This window comes from Schistocerca nitens, chromosome 1 (assembly GCF_023898315.1).
Source record: "Schistocerca nitens isolate TAMUIC-IGC-003100 chromosome 1, iqSchNite1.1, whole genome shotgun sequence".
NCBI classification, from domain to species: domain Eukaryota; kingdom Metazoa; phylum Arthropoda; class Insecta; order Orthoptera; family Acrididae; genus Schistocerca; species Schistocerca nitens.
Window position 1 is genome coordinate 344267577 of NC_064614.1, and position 19467 is coordinate 344287043.

The following is a 19467-nucleotide window of genomic DNA, read 5'->3' on the forward strand; positions in this document are numbered from 1 at the left end:
TGGTTCTTGAAGTGCAAGGATGAGAATTTTTTGTCGGTCCATTTCTTTTGTGAAATTATTTAGTTTTCGTGTTTGGATCAAGGTATCGATGTTTACTTTTAAATGCATGTTTTTTGCTTGTAGGGAAATTTACCAGAGATCTTCGATATTCTCTGTCGTGATAACCTGGACTCCCCAGAATCCGAAAATCCAACTGCCGCCTGTCGACAGCCGGGTTGTGTACCACCTGGGATAAAGTTGACTTTGCTTGCATAGTTTACGTTTGCTTGTGTTTCATTGGTTGTGCTTGGGTGATACCAGGACCGGACAGGACCAGAGGGTGTTGAAGCCTTTGAAAGCAAATATTTTCAGCCAAGCTCATTGAGCTAACACGGTGACCAGAGTAACGGTGATTTTCACTCAGACGTGTCTGGATTTTGCGTTCAACGGATTGAGTAGCCGTTCAGGATTGTGTTAGTATTTGGTTCACCCCTAGTATTTGATTTCCTCGGTACCACCCATATGGGGGAGGGTTTCCACTATCCGCCACACGCGATTATTATTATTATTATTATTATTATTATTGTCATTATGTCTCAGCAAATCCCATATGATGTATCTTACCACCACTGAAATAGATGTGTATTGTTCGATTCAGTATTTCCATCACATAAATGTGGTTTATAATTACGTTACATTGCTACTAGTAGACATATTTCTCACTTTTTCTTAGACAGTTGCTACCTGTTACTCCATCATAGGAATTTATGTGCGAAGCATTGTTGAAATACAGACGTTCAAGTTATCCGATTTCTGTAATTTCATTTCGATACCAGATCGTTCTAATCGGATTCAGCCAGGTAGTCTTAATGTGGATATCCGACCACGACTGTCATCATATGATAGACTGTGTAAACCACATTCTTTATCGGACTGTTGAATATAGATCACTTATCTATGACAGGACCTGAATTCTTAAACACTGTGGAAAATAATAATCCGATGTGCTTATTACAAATACGTTATTCCAATATAAATATGTGAACTAACGAGATAACAGTTTATTTACAGGAGCAGAACTAATGTTCAAATGTTCAAATGTGTGTGAAATCGTATGGGACTTAACTGCTAAGGTCATCAGTACCTAAGCTTACACACTACTTAACCTAAATCATCCTAAGGACAAACACACACACCCATGCCCGAGGGAGGACTCGAACCTCCGCCGGGATCAGCCACGCAGCTCATGACTGCAGCGCCCCTGACCGCTCGGCTAATCCCGCGCGGCTACTAAAAGTATACTCGTCCACAAAACCCATGTGGACAATTATCTGATAATCGGTCAAGCTTTGCTTTGTCGCAGCTCTTTAGGATACAAGTCCATTTACTTTCAGGCTCTTACATACAATTCTTGCAATGCAAGGTAATTGAAAAAACTCATCCACTCGACGCCAACTGAGGAACTGACTGGTGCATGTGTTGTTCAACACACAGTAGTTGTCACCCTCACTGGAATCAATGAGTGTGTGCGTGTGTGTGTGTGTGTGTGTGTGTGTGTGTGAGTGAGTTTTCGTGTTAATGCACAATCTGAATCAATACTATTAACATCAGACAGACAACCGGGCATCAAATATGACTGTAAAGTATGTTAATGCGATGGGAAGTTACAAACTGAATTTTCACCTAACCCACGTCCTGCATATTACGTTAAGTAAGATGTATTAACTCCATAGTATCGTTAGCAGAGAGTGCGCTCTTGTTGTCGAGGCCTGCGAAAAGCGCAGCGATCAGCACTGCCCAATGCCGCCGCGATTTGTTTATGTTGGCTGAGCGTGGACACTGCAGCAGACGCTTCGCCATAAACAGAAAGAAATCACCTTGGCTCTGACTGCAGTGAGCGGATATCACTGCCTGCGTGTTCTTATAGTAACCAACGTGAGACTCTACTCACAGGTGCCATGGAGCAATTGCAACGGGTATCATGTCATTAGTCATGAGAATATTAACCAGTGATGAAATGTCCACTCTATTTGAATCCTAAGAAAATAGGAACCTTCTCACAAAGGAATGTGAGGTGATATCAAAATTTATCCAACATACAAAAATTAACTGCAGGGCTTTCATGTATGCAGTAGTAGCACACAAGGAAATAATATGTCTTGGAAGCGTATATTTCATTTCCTCTTCTCATATTAACGTCCTTGTTTTAGAATGAAGTGAGAAAATTAACGCGAAAAACTTAAGTTCCTGAGAAGCATATAAGTCATTTCCTCGTCTCATATCATAGCTTTTGTTTTAGTATGAGGTGAAAAAATAAACAGTTTACGGCTCTGAAACATAATATGACACCAGATTCTTATCGTAGGCGCTATCGGAAACGCAAAAAGCAGGGAGCTGTCCATTCTTTTGTCCTAAAGAGCTGCGACAAAGCAAAGCTTGACCGATTATCAGATAATTGTCCACATGGGTTTTGTGGACGAGTATACTTTTAGTAGCCGCGCGGGATTAGCCGAGCGGTCAGGGGCGCTGCAGTCATGAGCTGCGTGGCTGATCCCGGCGGAGGTTCGAGTCCTCCCTCGGGCATGGGTGTGTGTGTTTGTCCTTAGGATGATTTAGGTTAAGTAGTGTGTAAGCTTAGGTACTGATGACCTTAGCAGTTAAGTCCCATACGATTTCACACACATTTGAACATTTGAACATTAGTTCTGCTCCTGTAAATAAACTGTTATCTCGTTAGTTCACATATTTATATTGGAATAACGTATTTGTAATAAGCACATCGGATTATTATTTTCCACAGTGTTTAAGAATTCAGGTCCTGTCATAGATAAGTGATCTATATTCAACAGTCCGATAAAGAATGTGGTTTACACAGTCTATCATATGATGACAGTCGTGGTCGGATATCCACATTAAGACTACCTGGCTGAATCCGATTAGAACGATCTGGTATCGAAATGAAATTACAGAAATCGGATAATTTGAACGTCTGTATTTCAACAATGCTTCGCACATAAATTCCTATGATGGAGTAACAGGTAGCAACTGTCTAAGAAAAAGTGAGAAATATGTCTACTAGTAGCAATGTAACGTAATTATAAACCACATTTATGTGATGGAAATACTGAATCGAACAATACACATCTATTTCAGTGGTGGGAAGATACACCATATGGGATTTGCTGAGACATAATGACAATAATAATAATAATAATAATAATCGCGTGTGGCGGATATTGGAAACGCTCCCCCATATGGGTGGTACCGAGGAAATCAAATACTAGGGGTGAACCAAATACTAACACAATCCTGAACGGCTACTCAATCCGTTGAACGCAAAATCCAGACACGTCTGAGTGAAAATCACCGTTACTCTGGTCACCGTGTTAGCTCAATGAGCTTGGCTGAAAATATTTGCTTTCAAAGGCTTCAACACCCTCTGGTCCTGTCCGGTCCTGGTATCACCCAAGCACAACCAATGAAACACAAGCAAACGTAAACTATGCAAGCAAAGTCAACTTTATCCCAGGTGGTACACAACCCGGCTGTCGACAGGCGGCAGTTGGATTTTCGGATTCTGGGGAGTCCAGGTTATCACGACAGAGAATATCGAAGATCTCTGGTAAATTTCCCTACAAGCAAAAAACATGCATTTAAAAGTAAACATCGATGCCTTGATCCAAACACGAAAACTAAATAATCTCACAAAAGAAATGGACCGACAAAAAATTCTCATCCTTGCACTTCAAGAACCACGACTAAATGACAATGAAACCGTGCATTAGGGAAACCATTGCATCTTCAAGAGCAGAATACAACAAAAGGTAACGAAAGGCGTACCAATCTTCGGCATTGCATTTCTCGAACACCGATCTATCAACTCTGTCAAAGAAATCACACCGATCGACAATCAAAAGGTTCCAATGGCTCTGAGCACTATGGAACTTAACAGTGGAGGTCATCAGTCTCCTAGAACTTAGAACTACTTATACCTAGCTAATCTAAGGACATCACACAAATTCATGCCCAAGGCTGGATTCGAACCTGCGACCGTAGCAGTCGCGCGGTTCCGGACTGAAGAGCCAAGAACCGCTCGGCCACCGCGGCTGGCCCGTCAACAAGCGACTTATGACTATGGTCATTCAGAGCCCCAGTAAAACATATACACTCATCAATGCACGTGTCCCCACCAACATCGACGGCCGGAGTGTTCGAGAGGTTCTAGGCGCTACAGTCTGGAACCGCGCGACCGCTACGGTCGCAGGTTCGCATCCTGCCTCGGGCATGGATGTGTGCGATGTCCTTAGGTTAGTTAGGTTTAACTAGTTCTAAGTTCTAGGGGACTGATGACCACAGCAGTTAAGTCCCATAGTGCTCAGAGCCATTTGAACCATTTGAACCCACCAACATCGAAAATAAGAAAAACTCCGACAATGTTGAAAAATTCTGGTACACACTCGAAAATACCATGAGCAAAATTCACCAAGATGACGTGAAAATACTAATGGGAGACTTCAACTCTATTTGGGACAGAAAAAACGTGTAGAAAAATCATTGGTACAAATTCAACACACCGAAACGCTTAGACTAACGTCACACGTCTGACTGACATTTGCCAATTGAACCACAAAAGGATGTCTTCCCGCTTTAAGAAAAAACCAGTCCCCAGGTAACATGCTTAGTAACCAGGTGCAAGCTGCTTTTGTTCGCCTTTCGAGACTTGCTGAAAGCCAGATTTTTAATTCTTTTGTAGCACAGCTACAAGCAGGCAGATAAAAACTTAATAAGGGAATCGTAAGACAACGCTCGAGCAAAATTCTTCTTGCTACTTTCAGTAACTCTTAGTGTCAGAGTGAAAACCTTACGGTACTGCCAGATTCATAATGCCACTTTTGTTTTCTGCCGACATTTTTTTGTTGTTGTGAATACATAATTTTATCTATGAAAAGCCCCATTTTCATAACACTTACGAATGGTACAGGAAATGAAATAAATACAGATCTTTTCTAAGTGTAAAGTCTGTAATATCCTACTAATTCGTGTTAAAATAAGCCCAATTGTCTCACAGAAACTTAATGCTTTATTAAGATAGACTGCCGTCGTGATGTTTCTGTATTAAGCTGACTTTAGTTTGTATTAGTACAGTGAATATTTTAATTGCATTTTCCATTAGTTTACTAAACGCAACAGTAATTATCAAAGAGAAATTAATTAGCAGCAGAATTTTCTTTCACGATATCTAAAACGATATGACAATGCTAAAGTTGTTTACAAATTCTACGCCTGTAGAAACCTACTTGTTCTAACGATGTCAATAAACAAGAGTAGTTTTAAAAGTATTTTCGTCTAGAAATGAATTGCCTTGACGGTTGATCGATCTAGAGTGGGAAAGGTAAAATTTTACAAATATATGACGAGAGGGACAAGTGCTTGAGAGAGGACTTCCCTATCAATACAAATGTGCCTGAGAGACGACTTTCCTATCAATCTCCTGGATAGTTTTGTTTCTCAAATCAACATAGTGCGTTATCATGCAGTAGCACAGGTGATGTAGTTTCGTTGCTCGATTTTCTTACACTGTGACCGAAAGGTGTCTCAGTTGTTGGCAACAAATTCCAGCTGTGTTGCACACACCCTGGGGGCAGAATTCGTAGCCCAAAACACACTTTTGGATTTATCAGATGTAAAATAATATGTTCACGCAACTCTTTCCTCGAGTTTACGTCTTTTGGTGGGGCTCAGCCTTTCATTTCTTCTTAGGAAGTTAACGATAAAGGCATCATAACACGTCACCAGTAACAGTACTGCATAGGAATGCTCGATGAGTGACCTGATGACGTTCAATAATAGTTACTCTGTTGATTTCTGTTGTTTCGAATTAGAGCATGCAGTACTCCTACACCAGACTTCTGAACATTGCCTGTTGAATGCAAATTCAAGTGGTTCATAATTATTTTAGTAAATTCACTCGATATTTTTATGTCCTTTAAATTACATTTGCTACATGATTCGCATTGAAGACGTAGGAAATGTATGTTATTTGGTCCGGGAAGCACGTTCCAACAGAAACTGATGCTTACATTGACATTTATGTTGCGAATTAGTCGTCTTATCCATCACATGGATAACGAGGATGCTCCGTTTTGCTACAGTTGTTTCATAGCTAACAAGGGAACCTCCCCATCGCACCCTCCTCAGATTTAGTTATAAGTTGACACAGTGGATAGGCCTTGAAAACTGAACACAGATCATTCGAAAAACAGGAAGAAGTTGTGTGGACCTATGAAAAAAATATTCAAACCAAACAAACTGAGTAGTCCGTGTGCATGATAAGCAACATCAAGGATAGCTTGAGCACGGGAGCGCAGTGGTCGCGTGGTTAGCGTGAGGAGCTGCAGAACGAGAGGTCGTTGGTTTAAGGCTTCCCTCGGGTTAGTTGTTTGATTTTTTTTATTTTCAGACAATCATCACCACACGTACAGTTATTCAACAAATGTAGGAAATAATCATACAAATGTTCGACAATCGTTCGATCCCTTAAGGAACTTTCCGATGCCTTACAGTTCGGAAAATATTCATTGACATTGTTATTGGAGTCACGAGCTATATTTGCTGGATTCATATTGCCCACGCAATGCATCGCACGTATTTAATGCACTCTCGTCCAAAGTAGCGAACAGTTAACTGCCAGCCAGGGAGCCTCATTAGCAGGAATACTCTCTCTTCCGTGCGCTATAGTCGACTGACGTCATGTCTTTCGATGTTTTTTAGGTGTAGCGTCATCATACTACGGCGCGGTTACCTCGCGTCGGACAGACGGACGGACAGATAATAATTGTCTGAAAATAAAAATTAAACTTTTCACTCCTGGGAAAATTTGACGGAAGGACCTCTCGTTCCGCAGCTGCGTGCGCTAACCACGGGATCACGGCGCTCCTGAGCTCACCCTATCCTTGATGTTGCCTATCTTGCGCATGGACTACTCAGTTTGTATATTTTGCTTATTTTTTCATACTTCCACACAACTTCTTCCTGTTTTCTCGATTGATCTGTGTTCAGTTTTTCAAGGCCTATCCCCTGTATCAACTTATAACTAAATCTGAGGGCGGTGCGATGGGGATGTTCCCTTGTTAGTGGTATTGTGTGTTGGTGGCGTTGCCAGTTTACATACTGTGCATGTAACTCACAATAAATGCGTTGGATTCCTCCTGTGATCAGTTTACTTGAAAAACGTTTGTTGTCATCGTAATTTATGTAACTGGCTCTCCGACCTCCAATTTGACAATTTGTGGAAAAATTGTTTACCTCGTTAGTCCTAGTTTCAAACATTGTCTGTCTGACGGAAAACGTAGGCATGAAGGGGTCTGTAAAAAGCAATTAATCGCTATTATAGCAAACTTTTGAATTCACATGATACTTGAATTCTCTATATTGATTCTGAGAGTTTTCTTATTTCTCTTGTTATTTACTGTCTCAATGTCATCCGTGAAAATAAAATTAAAGGCAGTTGGATTAGGTTCCTGATCTATAAACTGTGATTTAATATTCTGCGCTGCTAAATAAATTTTGAAGGTTGTATTCTTTACGTAAAACAGAGTATCGGTGTCAGTCCTAGGATTGACGATAAACTTCAGAAATACAATTACGGAAAAGTGACATATCGATTATGGCTCCTCACCATCAACAATAGTTGTTACCCATAGTTTCATATTTGCTATTTTATCGTCGTTACCCTTTAGAGACCAACCTGATCATTCCACAATGCCATTTTTGACTCGCTTCTTAATATGTCCTATAACTACAGATTTGTCGAAAATATTAACTGTCAAATACGCTTTCCACAAATTAGAAACTTCCAGTTATTCTTCATATCTTGAAACTTACTACCGTTGACTTTCACTGGAGAAAAGATACATAATAATAAAATGAAATCAAAGATTAGAATGTCAAATCATAGTGTGAATGGTTAAAATGAAATGAACTAAAAATCATCTCCTTGTCTAAAAGACGTTATTCTTCCAGAGAACTTCGGCACCTCAAAATTTTTTACACCTCTGATGTTCAGCCACATGTGGACAAATAGCGGGTCCCATGATGCAGCACTGTTTAGCCGTCACAAAATGAAGCCTCAAAAATCAGTCCACATTCCATTTACTGCGTTTTCTTGAAATTATATAAAATATACGTCTGTAAGTAAAAAAAAAAAAAAGACGAAGAAGAAAGAAACAAAGCTTGAAACAGCTGATTGGTGAAGCCTCCTTTGGCTTCCACAACAGCTCGAAGTCTGTTGGGCATTGAGGCCACAACTCGAGCCACATAACTAGGAGATTCAAGTAACTCATTCCAAGCGTCATGAATCACATCAGAAAGCTGTCGGCGAGTCGACGGTGACTGCCCTTTTCTCGTATTACTCTGACCATTTCTGCCCAGATATTCTCAATGGGATTCGTGTCAGCTCCTTTAGGTGGCCATTCCGTTACAGTAATATTACTATGGTCGTCGACCCGCCTCTTAACCACACGTGCCATATGAATAGACGAGCGATCTTGTTGGAACATGATCTGATCATCGCCAAATCTTGCTGCCACAGCAGGCAACATCACGTTCTCCAGAATTGATATGTAATTGCGCGCATCGAATCTTCCTTCCACTTCCCACAGGAGCCCACACCCTTCGGCCGATATCCACGCCCATACCGTTACCGACTACAAATGGCTCTGAGCACTGTGGGACTTAACATCTGTGGTCATCAGTCCCCTAGAACGTAGAACTACTTAAACCTAACTAACCTAAGGACATCACACACATCCATGCGCGAGGCAGGATTCGAACCTGCGACCGTAGCGGTCACGCGGTTCCAGACTGAAGCGCCTCGAACCGCACGGCCACACCGGCCGGCACCGACAACCTGCCACTCCTTCGGCAACTGTAAATATATTTTCGATTATACCTAGCACATTTAGGCCGGTAAACTAGTACTTTTCCGGATGATGCCGTAGAGAAAACTTTTTGGTGCGTGAAAATCACTCGCCTCCAAAACTGGAGAGGTTTGTCGCCATTTTCAGTAGCAAAAGCAAGGCAAGCTTCTCTTTGGGAAACAGTCAATGTCTCTTTCACAGCAGCGCTTCTTGCTCTCAGTCCACCTTCCCTTACACGAGGAGTGACGGTCTTACTGCTAACATTGAGACCCAAAGTTTGCTGAATTTGTCGTGCGTTGACAAATGGGTGGTTCTCACTGAAACGGCGTATCTGCTGATCCTGAGCTGCTGTTGTTTTGCGGCGACGGCCATGAGGCCTCCCATTCAAGTTACCACTCTCTTCCTTTCGTCTGATCCACCTGGCTACCGTCGACTTGTGAAGACCCATAGTTCTTGCTATGTCGGCATTTGAAGATCCCTCTGCATGGAGTTCTATTATAGCGCCCTTGTCTGCCTCAGCCAGATGGGCCATTTAGCGTTGACTGAATGATTCGTCGCGGTTAATATTGGCTGCGGAAACAGCGCTGGCAGGAAACAGACTGCCTCCTCCACGATGGCAGCCACAACGCAGTGGCCAAGTATGTGTAACACGGAAATCGATGGCATAAAAGACAGATCGCAAGCCCATACCCGTGTCATTACATAGTGGAGCAACTTAAAATCTCTAATTTTTCTCAGAAGGGACTGGTCCACTCTTGTCATGTCTTATCCTGATAAATATTACATGAAATGAAATGTTTACGTTTTGCATATGCGGCAGGCCTGAGGCAAGAAACATTTCTGAAATATCTGAGGCAACCTGAAGAACACTTCATGAAATTTATCTGTAGAGGGTTGCCTTATAAGAAGGAAAACGTGTTTATCCCCGCTCGCCGTGTTTCCAGGTGGCGCAGTTTACTCGGAGGCATACACAATTCTAGCCGGGCGTAAGAAGCGACTCGACGAGCGAGGGGAACTCGCCAAGTGTCATAGGCTGATTGTCCCGAAACTTTGCTCACAAGGGGAGGCCGCCAAATGTGAAATTCAGATTCGATTCATACTGCGCATAATAAAAGCTCATGGCCAGAGGTCTAATGTGGCAAAGCACCAAGATGCACTTCTCAGCTGTTGTCGAGAAAATCGACAGTTAGAAGAAACCGTTGCGGTGAAATACTCTCTACGATTAATAATTTTCTACAGCGTCGTGGCGCAGCGGTAAGCGCTCGAGTTCGTAATCCGAAGGTCGCCGGATCGAATCTCACGCCATGCAACATTTTTTATTATTATTATTTTTTTGTAATTCAAATATATATATATATATATATATATATATATATATATATATATATATATATATATATAAACTATTAATGAATTGCTTATGCATGTTGGTGAAGGCGGATCGCTCTCCAATTGTACCGCCTCCATTTTACCGTTTGTTTAACAGGGTGTACCAAAGCTCTCACGTCCGCACTGATTTTCGACGGTGTTATAAGTTGTGCTAGGGACCGCATCTACCTTCTTTCGAAGTTAGCAGGCAACTACGCTGTTATGCGGCGGCTCGTTTCGGCCCATTCAACATCTGTCCTTCAAGTGTAACGAGCGATTAACGGAGTTTATATTTCATACCTGCCACAGCAAATTTGTGTTCGTGGGGTTTCTATTCTAATTCGAACGTTTGACATACGCTATACGTATTCGTTTCGGAATATCGTTTCTACGTCTTCCGCTAACTATACGTGGTTAACATTATGAAGACAATTAATAACATTTGTGAAATACAAATTTGTTTGCGGAAAACATAATGATGTTCGAAGTCGCCAGTTTTTCCACGACAAACGACTTTCAACAACTTATTATATGCATAATTGTTGCAACCTGTTGCCGGGAATTATATATATATATATATATATATATATATATATATATATATATATGTGTGTGTGTGTGTGTGTGTGTGTGTGTGTGTGTGTGTGTTTATACACACATTTGAATTACAAAAAACAAATACTAAAAAAAAAAAGTTGCATGGAGCGAGATTCGATCCGCCGACCTTCGGATTACGAACTCGAGCGCTTACCGCTGCGCCACGACGCTGTAGAAAATTATGAATCGTAGAGAGTATTTCACCGCAGCGGTTTCTTCTAACTGTCGATTTTCTCGACAACGGCTGAGAAGTGCATCTTGGTGCTTTGCCACATTACACCTCTGGCCATGAGCTTTTATTATGCGCAGTATGAATCGAATCTGAATTTCACAATTGGCGGCCTCCCCTTGTCAGTGAAGGAGAGGACAAAATAAGCGAACTTGTGTTTCGGCTTATCTGCAGACACTCGACCGTTTCCGAGAAAACGACGGCCAAAGTTATCAACGCGCTGTTGCTCTAGTGTAGATACCTTCTGCAGCCGAGAACGCAATTGAAGCGGTGGCTCAGTGGCTACCGTCGTTCCTTCTTAGCATTGATTCCCGTGTTCGAGACCATATTGGGTTTTTTAATTATTTTATTTTCCTGCCTCTCTATCAGAATTATCTTCGAATGTTTTTTTTCTAATTTATGTTGAAATAATGTTGTCATTACTCGACAATTAACTTTATGTGTAATTAATGAATTAAAAAAATAATAAACGAATGAGACAAGCTGATATAAAATCATCTCGTCTGCCTCATGTATCGTTATATCCAAATGGTTTATCAATGTTAATCTACATTTAGATCCGATAATGGCACCTTTAGTGTGTTGAAACCGGTTATCCAGTAGACAGTATTTAAGCGATCTTGGCTTCTGAATTATTTCTACAACAGAGTGATCGCCCCACTACGCACTGTGTGTTCCCTTTTTAACTTATTTCTTTACACAGTAAATTAACTGACGAATAACGACAACAGTGTTTCATCATAAATTGGAATAAACATTCGTAGATAATTCAGAGAGTGAGGGGGGAAAAAAGGAAAAACCGGGTTTCGAACTCGCAGCGCAAAGTTCCGAAGTCGCTATGGTAGCCGCAGAGCCACCGCTTCAGTTGAATCCTTAACCGCTAAGCGGTATCTACACTATAGCAACAACGCATTGAACACTTTGACCGTCGTTTTCTCAGAAGCGGTAGAGTTTAAGCTTATTTTGTCCCCTCTTTCAATGAGCGTAGTTAAAAGCAAGATCGGGGTCTGACACTTGGCGTGCCCCCTCGTAAATTGCGTGCGTTGGGATTCAGTAGACAGAATGCGTCCACTTTCCTCGACTACTCATTGACATGTTTGGAAACTTTCTTTGTTGTAGTTGCACTTTGCATTATGAGGGCTGGTTTTCCTGATGAGGATCTACTTATGGACTTTGCTCCTAATTTACGTTACTGTGTAGTAGACCTACTGCAACTACTTAAACCGGAAACGTTTGTTTGTTTGGATACTCCGCTTCTTAGTTGCTACATTTCGCTAAAATATTTTCCTTTTTTTCAAAACGGCAAGTTAAGATGACCACTGCAACATGGTAAGATCAGTAACAATTTAATACTTTGAAACAGTTATGTGTGGTGTACGAGGAGTCTACTGTTGTTGACTGAGGAATACATTAAACACGAAAGCTGCGTCCAATAACAATAATTAACTTTCGGTTACATGACAAAACACAAGTCGAAGCACTGTCAGTTCATCTCAGTACCCAGTAAAACTTAAACTGGAAAGATCGAAAACATACTTTTGTGGGGAAGGCAAACGAATGACTGCGTTTTATTGGCCGCACACTAAGAATACGCAACAGGCCAACTGAAAACACTGCCTACACTACGTTTGTCCGTCCACTGCTATAATATCCTTGACAGACGTGATTGACTGTGCACGCAAAAACGTCCAAGGAACGGTAGCACGCTTTGTAATGTCACGAAATAGGGGAGAGAGGATCCCAGATTTGATAATCGAGTTGGGGTAACATTCATGAAAACATATGCGTTTTTCGTTGCCACGAGATCTTTTCACGAAATTTCAATCACCACCATATGTTCTGAATGCCAAAACATTATTTCCTAGGGTACTTACACAAGAAGAAACCATAGTAATAATGTAATTCAAGGCTCGCAAGAAAAGATTTAAGTAGTCCCTTTTCCCGCACACTGTTAATGAGTGGGACGGTAGAGAAATAATCCGAACCTTCTGCCAGGCACGTAAGTCCGGATTGCAAAGAAATCCTGTTGATGTAGTCATGTAGATGTAACAACGAAATTATGTTGTAATTACGACATGTGACTTTCACTTGATCTGAACATCGAAGTTGTTTACTGTTTATTTACTTTTTGTTCATTAATTTCAGCCATATACGAACACCTAGGCGCGTTAAAGTGATATTGAAATAAAGTGTCATGCATGGACCAATAACAATAAGTTCCCACCTACTTGTTATAGTACTGCATTATCTGCCAGCGTATTCAGAAGTGGATATCGCATACGAAGTTCCTAGGGTGTTTGTAATGGATATTGCAGACGACTTCGACAAAGTTTGAATGTAGCTTCGTAAAAGTTCCGTGAGCAAACGATCTGAGTTGCTGGAGAATACAGTTTATCCTCACTAGACAGTATATATTATCAGTATACATGAGGTGAGTAGGGTTTCGCCGCGTTGCGGTGGCCGAGCGGTTCCAGGCGCTTCAGTGACGAACCGCACGGCTGCTTCAGTCGCAGGTTGGAATTCTACCTCGGGCATAGATGTCTGTGATGCCCTTAGGCTAGCTAGGTTTAAGTAGTTCTAGGTCTAGGGGCTGATGACCTAAGCAGTTAGGTCGCATAGTTCTTGAAGCCATTTTTTGACCTTTCGCGTAAATTTTCTTTACATAAACCGTCGTATCTTTTGATTGCGTTGACATAGAAGCTCACTTTTTTACACCAGCAAGGGACCGGTTACAGCAAGAAGTGCGATACATTTCCGCTTATTATGTCCACCCGTTCTGGAGGTAAACGGGTTTTAAGGGTTGGGTAGACCGATAGACGGTCAAGAAAGTGAGACTAGTAGGGTTCCGTTTTTACCGGTTTAGGTGACGAAATCCTAACAACGAAAACACTGAAGATGAGGGCCGCATAAATAACACCCGCTACTCTTTATTCGAAATGTTCTAGTTGCTGTCGATACATAAGCATATTAGTCGTAGCTACGTTTTCGATCCAAATCACGTTTACAGGAATGCAAATAGAATGTATTTGCCTATACACGTGGTAATTCACATCCCAGTATTAATGCCACCGCGTTTTAGAAGTACGAACATTCTCATTGCTAGCTAGCTTAAGAAACACTTCTGCTAATGAACGTTTTCTGGCTGTGGCGAGTCTAGTGGAGAATTCGAAACAATGCAGAATACTTTTGGCAGCTATGTAGCCGTTTATTTCCTGGGGTGGTGCAGAATTATCCTACAAAATTTACTCTCTAATAACAGTAATTTGTTATTTCGATAATCATCCCGAATGATTGTCGCATAAGTGGTGACATAAAGGAAGAAATTTCATGTTTTTGAGTCCAGAAAGCTCTATGCAACAGAAACTGCAGATTTTTATTGCGAAATTGCCGGCTTGTTCATGTCTGGGGTAATAATAGAGGGCTGTTGGCCTAGGTTGTCTGCTAGCATAGTGAAAGGAAGGTCTGGTTTGTTTTCGGTTCTAATCTCTATGGAGGCAGGTAGAATATCAGTAAAGCAATTTTAAGAAATTCTCGCGCACCCAATACGATTTATCGCTACCTTTATTCTGTACTGGCGCTCTGTGGATGTCAATATGACACTCTTGTAGAATTTCATACATGATACTGCCTCCTTTTTCCGCTTCTGTCAATAATGGAATTGACTTAAGTGTGGCACTGAATGATGTTTAAGTGAATTTCGTTATGAATCTTCACGCATTGCTAAATTTGCACACTTTCATGGTAGGTCAGCAATGGTAATCCAGTATGACTGGTCTGAACGTTGACACAGACCGTTTCGCGGGCGAATGCGGATAATATTTTGCTAATTCGTAACGGTCTGGGGTTCTTTGTCTGTTATCTGGATAAGCTGAAATTCATTTTTATTCGTCCGTTTCATACAAATTAGCGTTTCTTTCAGTTCTGTCTTATGTTTACGTGTTGTATTTAACACACTAATTAGCATTAATATAGTCTTAGAAATTATGGAATACAGTCTAAAAAAGTTCAGATAGTTTGTCAATTTCACGCCTGCGCATAGTATGTTGGTAGCACTTCGTCGCCTTGCCTGTTATGCTGTGTAGCAGACCTTAAAGCCGTGCGGATCAGCATAACGAAAAGGCGAGGGGTCTCGCTCGTTTTGTCCACGACTGTACATCAACTGCGTTTTTTTTAAAATAGGAACCCCCATTTTTATTACATATTCGTGTAGTACGTAAAGAAATATGAATGTTTTAGTTGGACAACTTTTTTCGCTTTGTGATACATGGCGCTGTAATAGTCACAAACATATGGCTCACAATTTTAGACGAATAGTTGGTAACAGGTAGGTTTTTTAAATTAAAATACAGAACGTAGGTACGTTTGAGCATTTTATTTTGGTTGTTCCAATATGATACATGTACCTTTGTGAACTTACCATTTCTGAGAACGCATGCTGTTACAGCGTGATTACCTGTAAATGCCACATTAATGCAATAAATGCTCAAAACGATGTCCGTCAACCTCAATGCATTTGGTAATACGTGTTAACGATATTCCTCTCAACAGCGAGTAGTTCGCCTTCCGTAATGTTCGCACATGCATTGACAATGCGCTAACGCATGTTGTCAGGCGTTGACGGTGGATCACGATAGCAAATATCCTTCAACTTTCCCCACAGAAAGAAATCCGGGGACGTCAGATCCGGTGAACGTGCGGGTCATGGTATGGTGCTTCGACGACCAATCCACCTGTCATGACATATGCTATTCAATACCGCTTCAACCACACGCGAGCTATGTGCTGGACATCCATCATGTTGGAAGTACATCGCCATTCTGTCATGTAGTGAAACATCTTGTAGTAACATCGGTAGAACATTACGTAGGAAATCAGCATACATTGCATCATTTAGATTGACATCGATAAAATGGAGGCCAATTATCCTTCCTCCCATAATGCTGCATCATACATTAACCCGCCAAGGTCGCTGATGTTCCACTTGTCGCAGCCATCGTGAATTTTCCGTTGCCCAAAAGTGCATATTATGCGGGTTTACGTTACCGCTGTTGGTGAATGACGCTTCGTCGCTAAATAGAACACTTGAAAAAAATCTGTCATCGTCCCGTAATTTCTCTTGTGCCCAGTGGCAGAACTGTACACGACGTTCAAAGTCGTCGCCATGCAATTCCTAGTGCATAGAAATATGGTGCGGGTGCAAACGATGTTGATGTAGCATTCTCAACACGGACGCTCCTGAGATTCCCGATCCTCGCGCAGTTTGTCTGCTACTGATGTGCGGATTAGCCGCGACAGCAGCTAAAACACCTACTTGGGCATCATCATTTGTTGCAAGTCGTGGCTGATGTTTCACATGTGGCTGAACACTTCCTGTTTCCTTAAATAACGTAACTATCCGGCGAACGGTCCGGACACTTGGATGATGTCATCCAGGATACCGAGCAGCATACATAGCACACGCCCGTTGGGCATTTTGATCACTATAGCCATACATCAACACGATATCGACCTTTTCCGCAATTGGTAAACGGTCCATTTTAACACGGGTAATGTATCACGAAGCAAATACCGTCCGCACTGGCGGAATGTTACGTGATACCACGTACTTACACGTTTGTGACTATCACAGCGCCATCTATCACAAAGCGAAAAAAGTGGTCCAACTAAAACATTCATGTTTCTTTACGTACTATACGGATATATAATAAAAATGGGGGTTCCTATTTAAAAAAACGAAGTTGATATCCGTTTGACCTATGGCAGCGCCATCTATCGGGCCAACCATAGCGCCATCTGGTTTCCCCCTTCAAGCTAGACGTGTTTCGTTCTTTGTAGTTTTTTCGTTTGAAGCTTACTTCATGAGATATCGGGCCCGGTCTTTATCAATGGATCACCCTGTATAAGATGTGTTCAATTAATATTAACATTCGTCGAAATCGATTGGCTGTGTAAAAAAAAAATTTCTGTACAAATTATCTGAAGATGGTGATTTAATTTCACCGAAACCAGTAACCATTGTGTATTTTCGGTTACCTCTGCGAATAAACTTCTCTAATAAGAAGAACAACCATGTTTATGTTATGGTGACGTAAAAAATTCAGTGAGATTTCTCCCCCTTCCCCTCCGTTCTCTTCCAGTCCCGAACGATGGGCGGGAAGAACAATTGTTGGTAAGCCTTCGCGTCAGTTCCAGTGTCACCAGATTTGCCTTCATGGTCATTTCGCTAGGTAAACGTGGAAGGAATAAGTGTATTTTTGGCTGTTCTATGAATTTACGCTTTCAGAATTTCGGCAGTAAGCCACGCCGTGATGCTCCACGCCTCTCTTGTAGCTTATGTCACTGGAGTTGTATTAGCGTCTCCGAGACGCTTCTGTAATCGTTCAACGAACCTGTGAAGAAACGAGCCGCTTTTCTTTGGATCCTCTTTATCTATCGTATCTGTTATGGGTCCTAGAGGGACAAGCTACCTCCCCTTCTTGGGTGTACTGCACTTCCTTAGGATTTCTGTAATGATTTTTCGCTCTGGTACCTGCCTTTACTACGATTAATTTTGTATGGTAGTTCCACATTAAATTGCTCAGTACATTTACTCCCAGATATTTGATGGATGTGACTGATTCTAGTGACTCATTGGCATTCGTTTAGTCATGGAATAACACGTCTTATTGTGGGAAGATTAGAGAAAGCCTTGCTATTATGTTTTTCATGACTGCTGCGTGATATGACTTTCTGTCTGTAGTACTTCACCTGTACTTAACTGAACTGCAGAAGCACCTGACACTGCTTATTACGAAAGTGAGAATCAATAAATTTAATTTATCGTAGCTGCTACTATTGGTCACTTCACAGCTGCCTACACTAACAGCGACTTAATAAACAGTAGTCAAACCGGCACTGGATCTAAACACTCCCAGGACATAAACTGGATGTTTATTCGTATGTTCTGCTCTCGTGTGAGTCATTGTGTTTTCCAAAGTCTTCTATACAGCGAAACACTGCAAAGACATCTTCCGTTATTTATTGCATGTCTAAATATAAAACAATCTCAGAAAGAATACTGTGCACGGGTAAATACAATCTAAAAGTAGCTACTTTGAGGTGAAACAAACATAAGCTACAAATAATAGTGAAACCATTGTGTTAGCTAATACAGTAAGCATTGAAAGGAACTGAAAAGGAGAGTTTGAAGAATAATATTAGAATAATATTTCCTTCTGACAATGTATTTGTAGATAGAAGTTTCTGTAGGTAGGTCCGCAAGTCGGAATCAACTAAAGCCAACACGAAAGTAATTTTTTAATTGAAAAATCATGCAAGCAGAGCTCGCATAGAAATAACTAAAATCATAAACTGTAAGCAAAGAACAGAACCTCTTTCCCATTAATTTTTTTTATGTGGTCAACTACTGTGAAATGCTACAACAATGCCTAGCAAGTGGGTGAGATTCGAATCAATCTCTTAACTGGTGTTTTTAAAACTTCAGAGCATCCTGTCTACGAATACAAGTGAGATCTACAAAAAAAGTAGGGTAAAATAGAATAGAAACAAGTCACCTTCCTCAATCACAGGTTCTATCTGAAACATGCTTATTTCATTCAGATCAGAATGTATTAAGAACAGAAGAGATTATTCACACTGACCGTAAACAACAGGTTGAAGAAGAAGAGAAGGTACTTAATGACTTCCATTCCACACGACTGCATGTTGATGCGCCCTCCAGACAATGTTCGCTGCAGAAACCGAATTACAGAACTGGTTTAGGAGCCGCGAGGCGAGCATTTGCCCTGTCTTCGATCGCGCCCCGTTTCAAACGATATTATCTCTCCTGCTGGGCGCTCATTGGCTGAATCGAGTGGTTGCCAGGGCAACGAGCGAAGCAAAGTAGGCGCGCAGAAGTGCAAATATTCATCGGCCGACACTACTGTGTAGGACAATACCTGTCGAACCTAACGCTACAGAAAACAAAAATATGATTTGATCAATAAAAGAGAACAAAATCTTCTTATCTGAACGGAACTGCAATCCTTCTGAGTACTGAACTGTTTCTAACACATTTGAATAAATAGTGAATTAGTTCGTATAACAATTTTTCACTCCATTACACCGTAGAACACTGTTTGTGGTGAATAGTAAAAAGTTCCTACAGTTTACATAAACTATGGATGGTTCCACTCGCGGATAACAATATAGTCTTGAACTAATGCAGGCATCAACACACAGAAGCGACAGAACATGTAATGAATTCATTCTCCTTTTGCTGTATGATTGTAAGAAGCAAAACAATTGCCACTTATATTGTGAATAGGAGAATATGTTAATGACTTATATCAGTAACTCCAAAGAGCAAAAACAAACAAAATATCTACATGTATTTGA

General features: G+C 41.1%; 1 protein-coding gene across 1 annotated transcript in view; it reads right to left on the minus strand.

Annotated features, from left to right (window-relative positions):
- The window catches only part of LOC126235656 (CD63 antigen-like), a 79097-nt gene extending 60234 nt beyond the window's left edge, over positions 1–18863 (minus strand). Inside the window, exon 1 of the mRNA XM_049944375.1 lies at positions 18732–18863. Coding sequence (XP_049800332.1) covers positions 18732–18794 — 63 coding nt within the window. The 5' untranslated portion in view covers positions 18795–18863. The remainder of the gene's footprint in view (positions 1–18731) is intronic.
- Between the last annotated feature and the right edge of the window lie 604 nt (positions 18864–19467).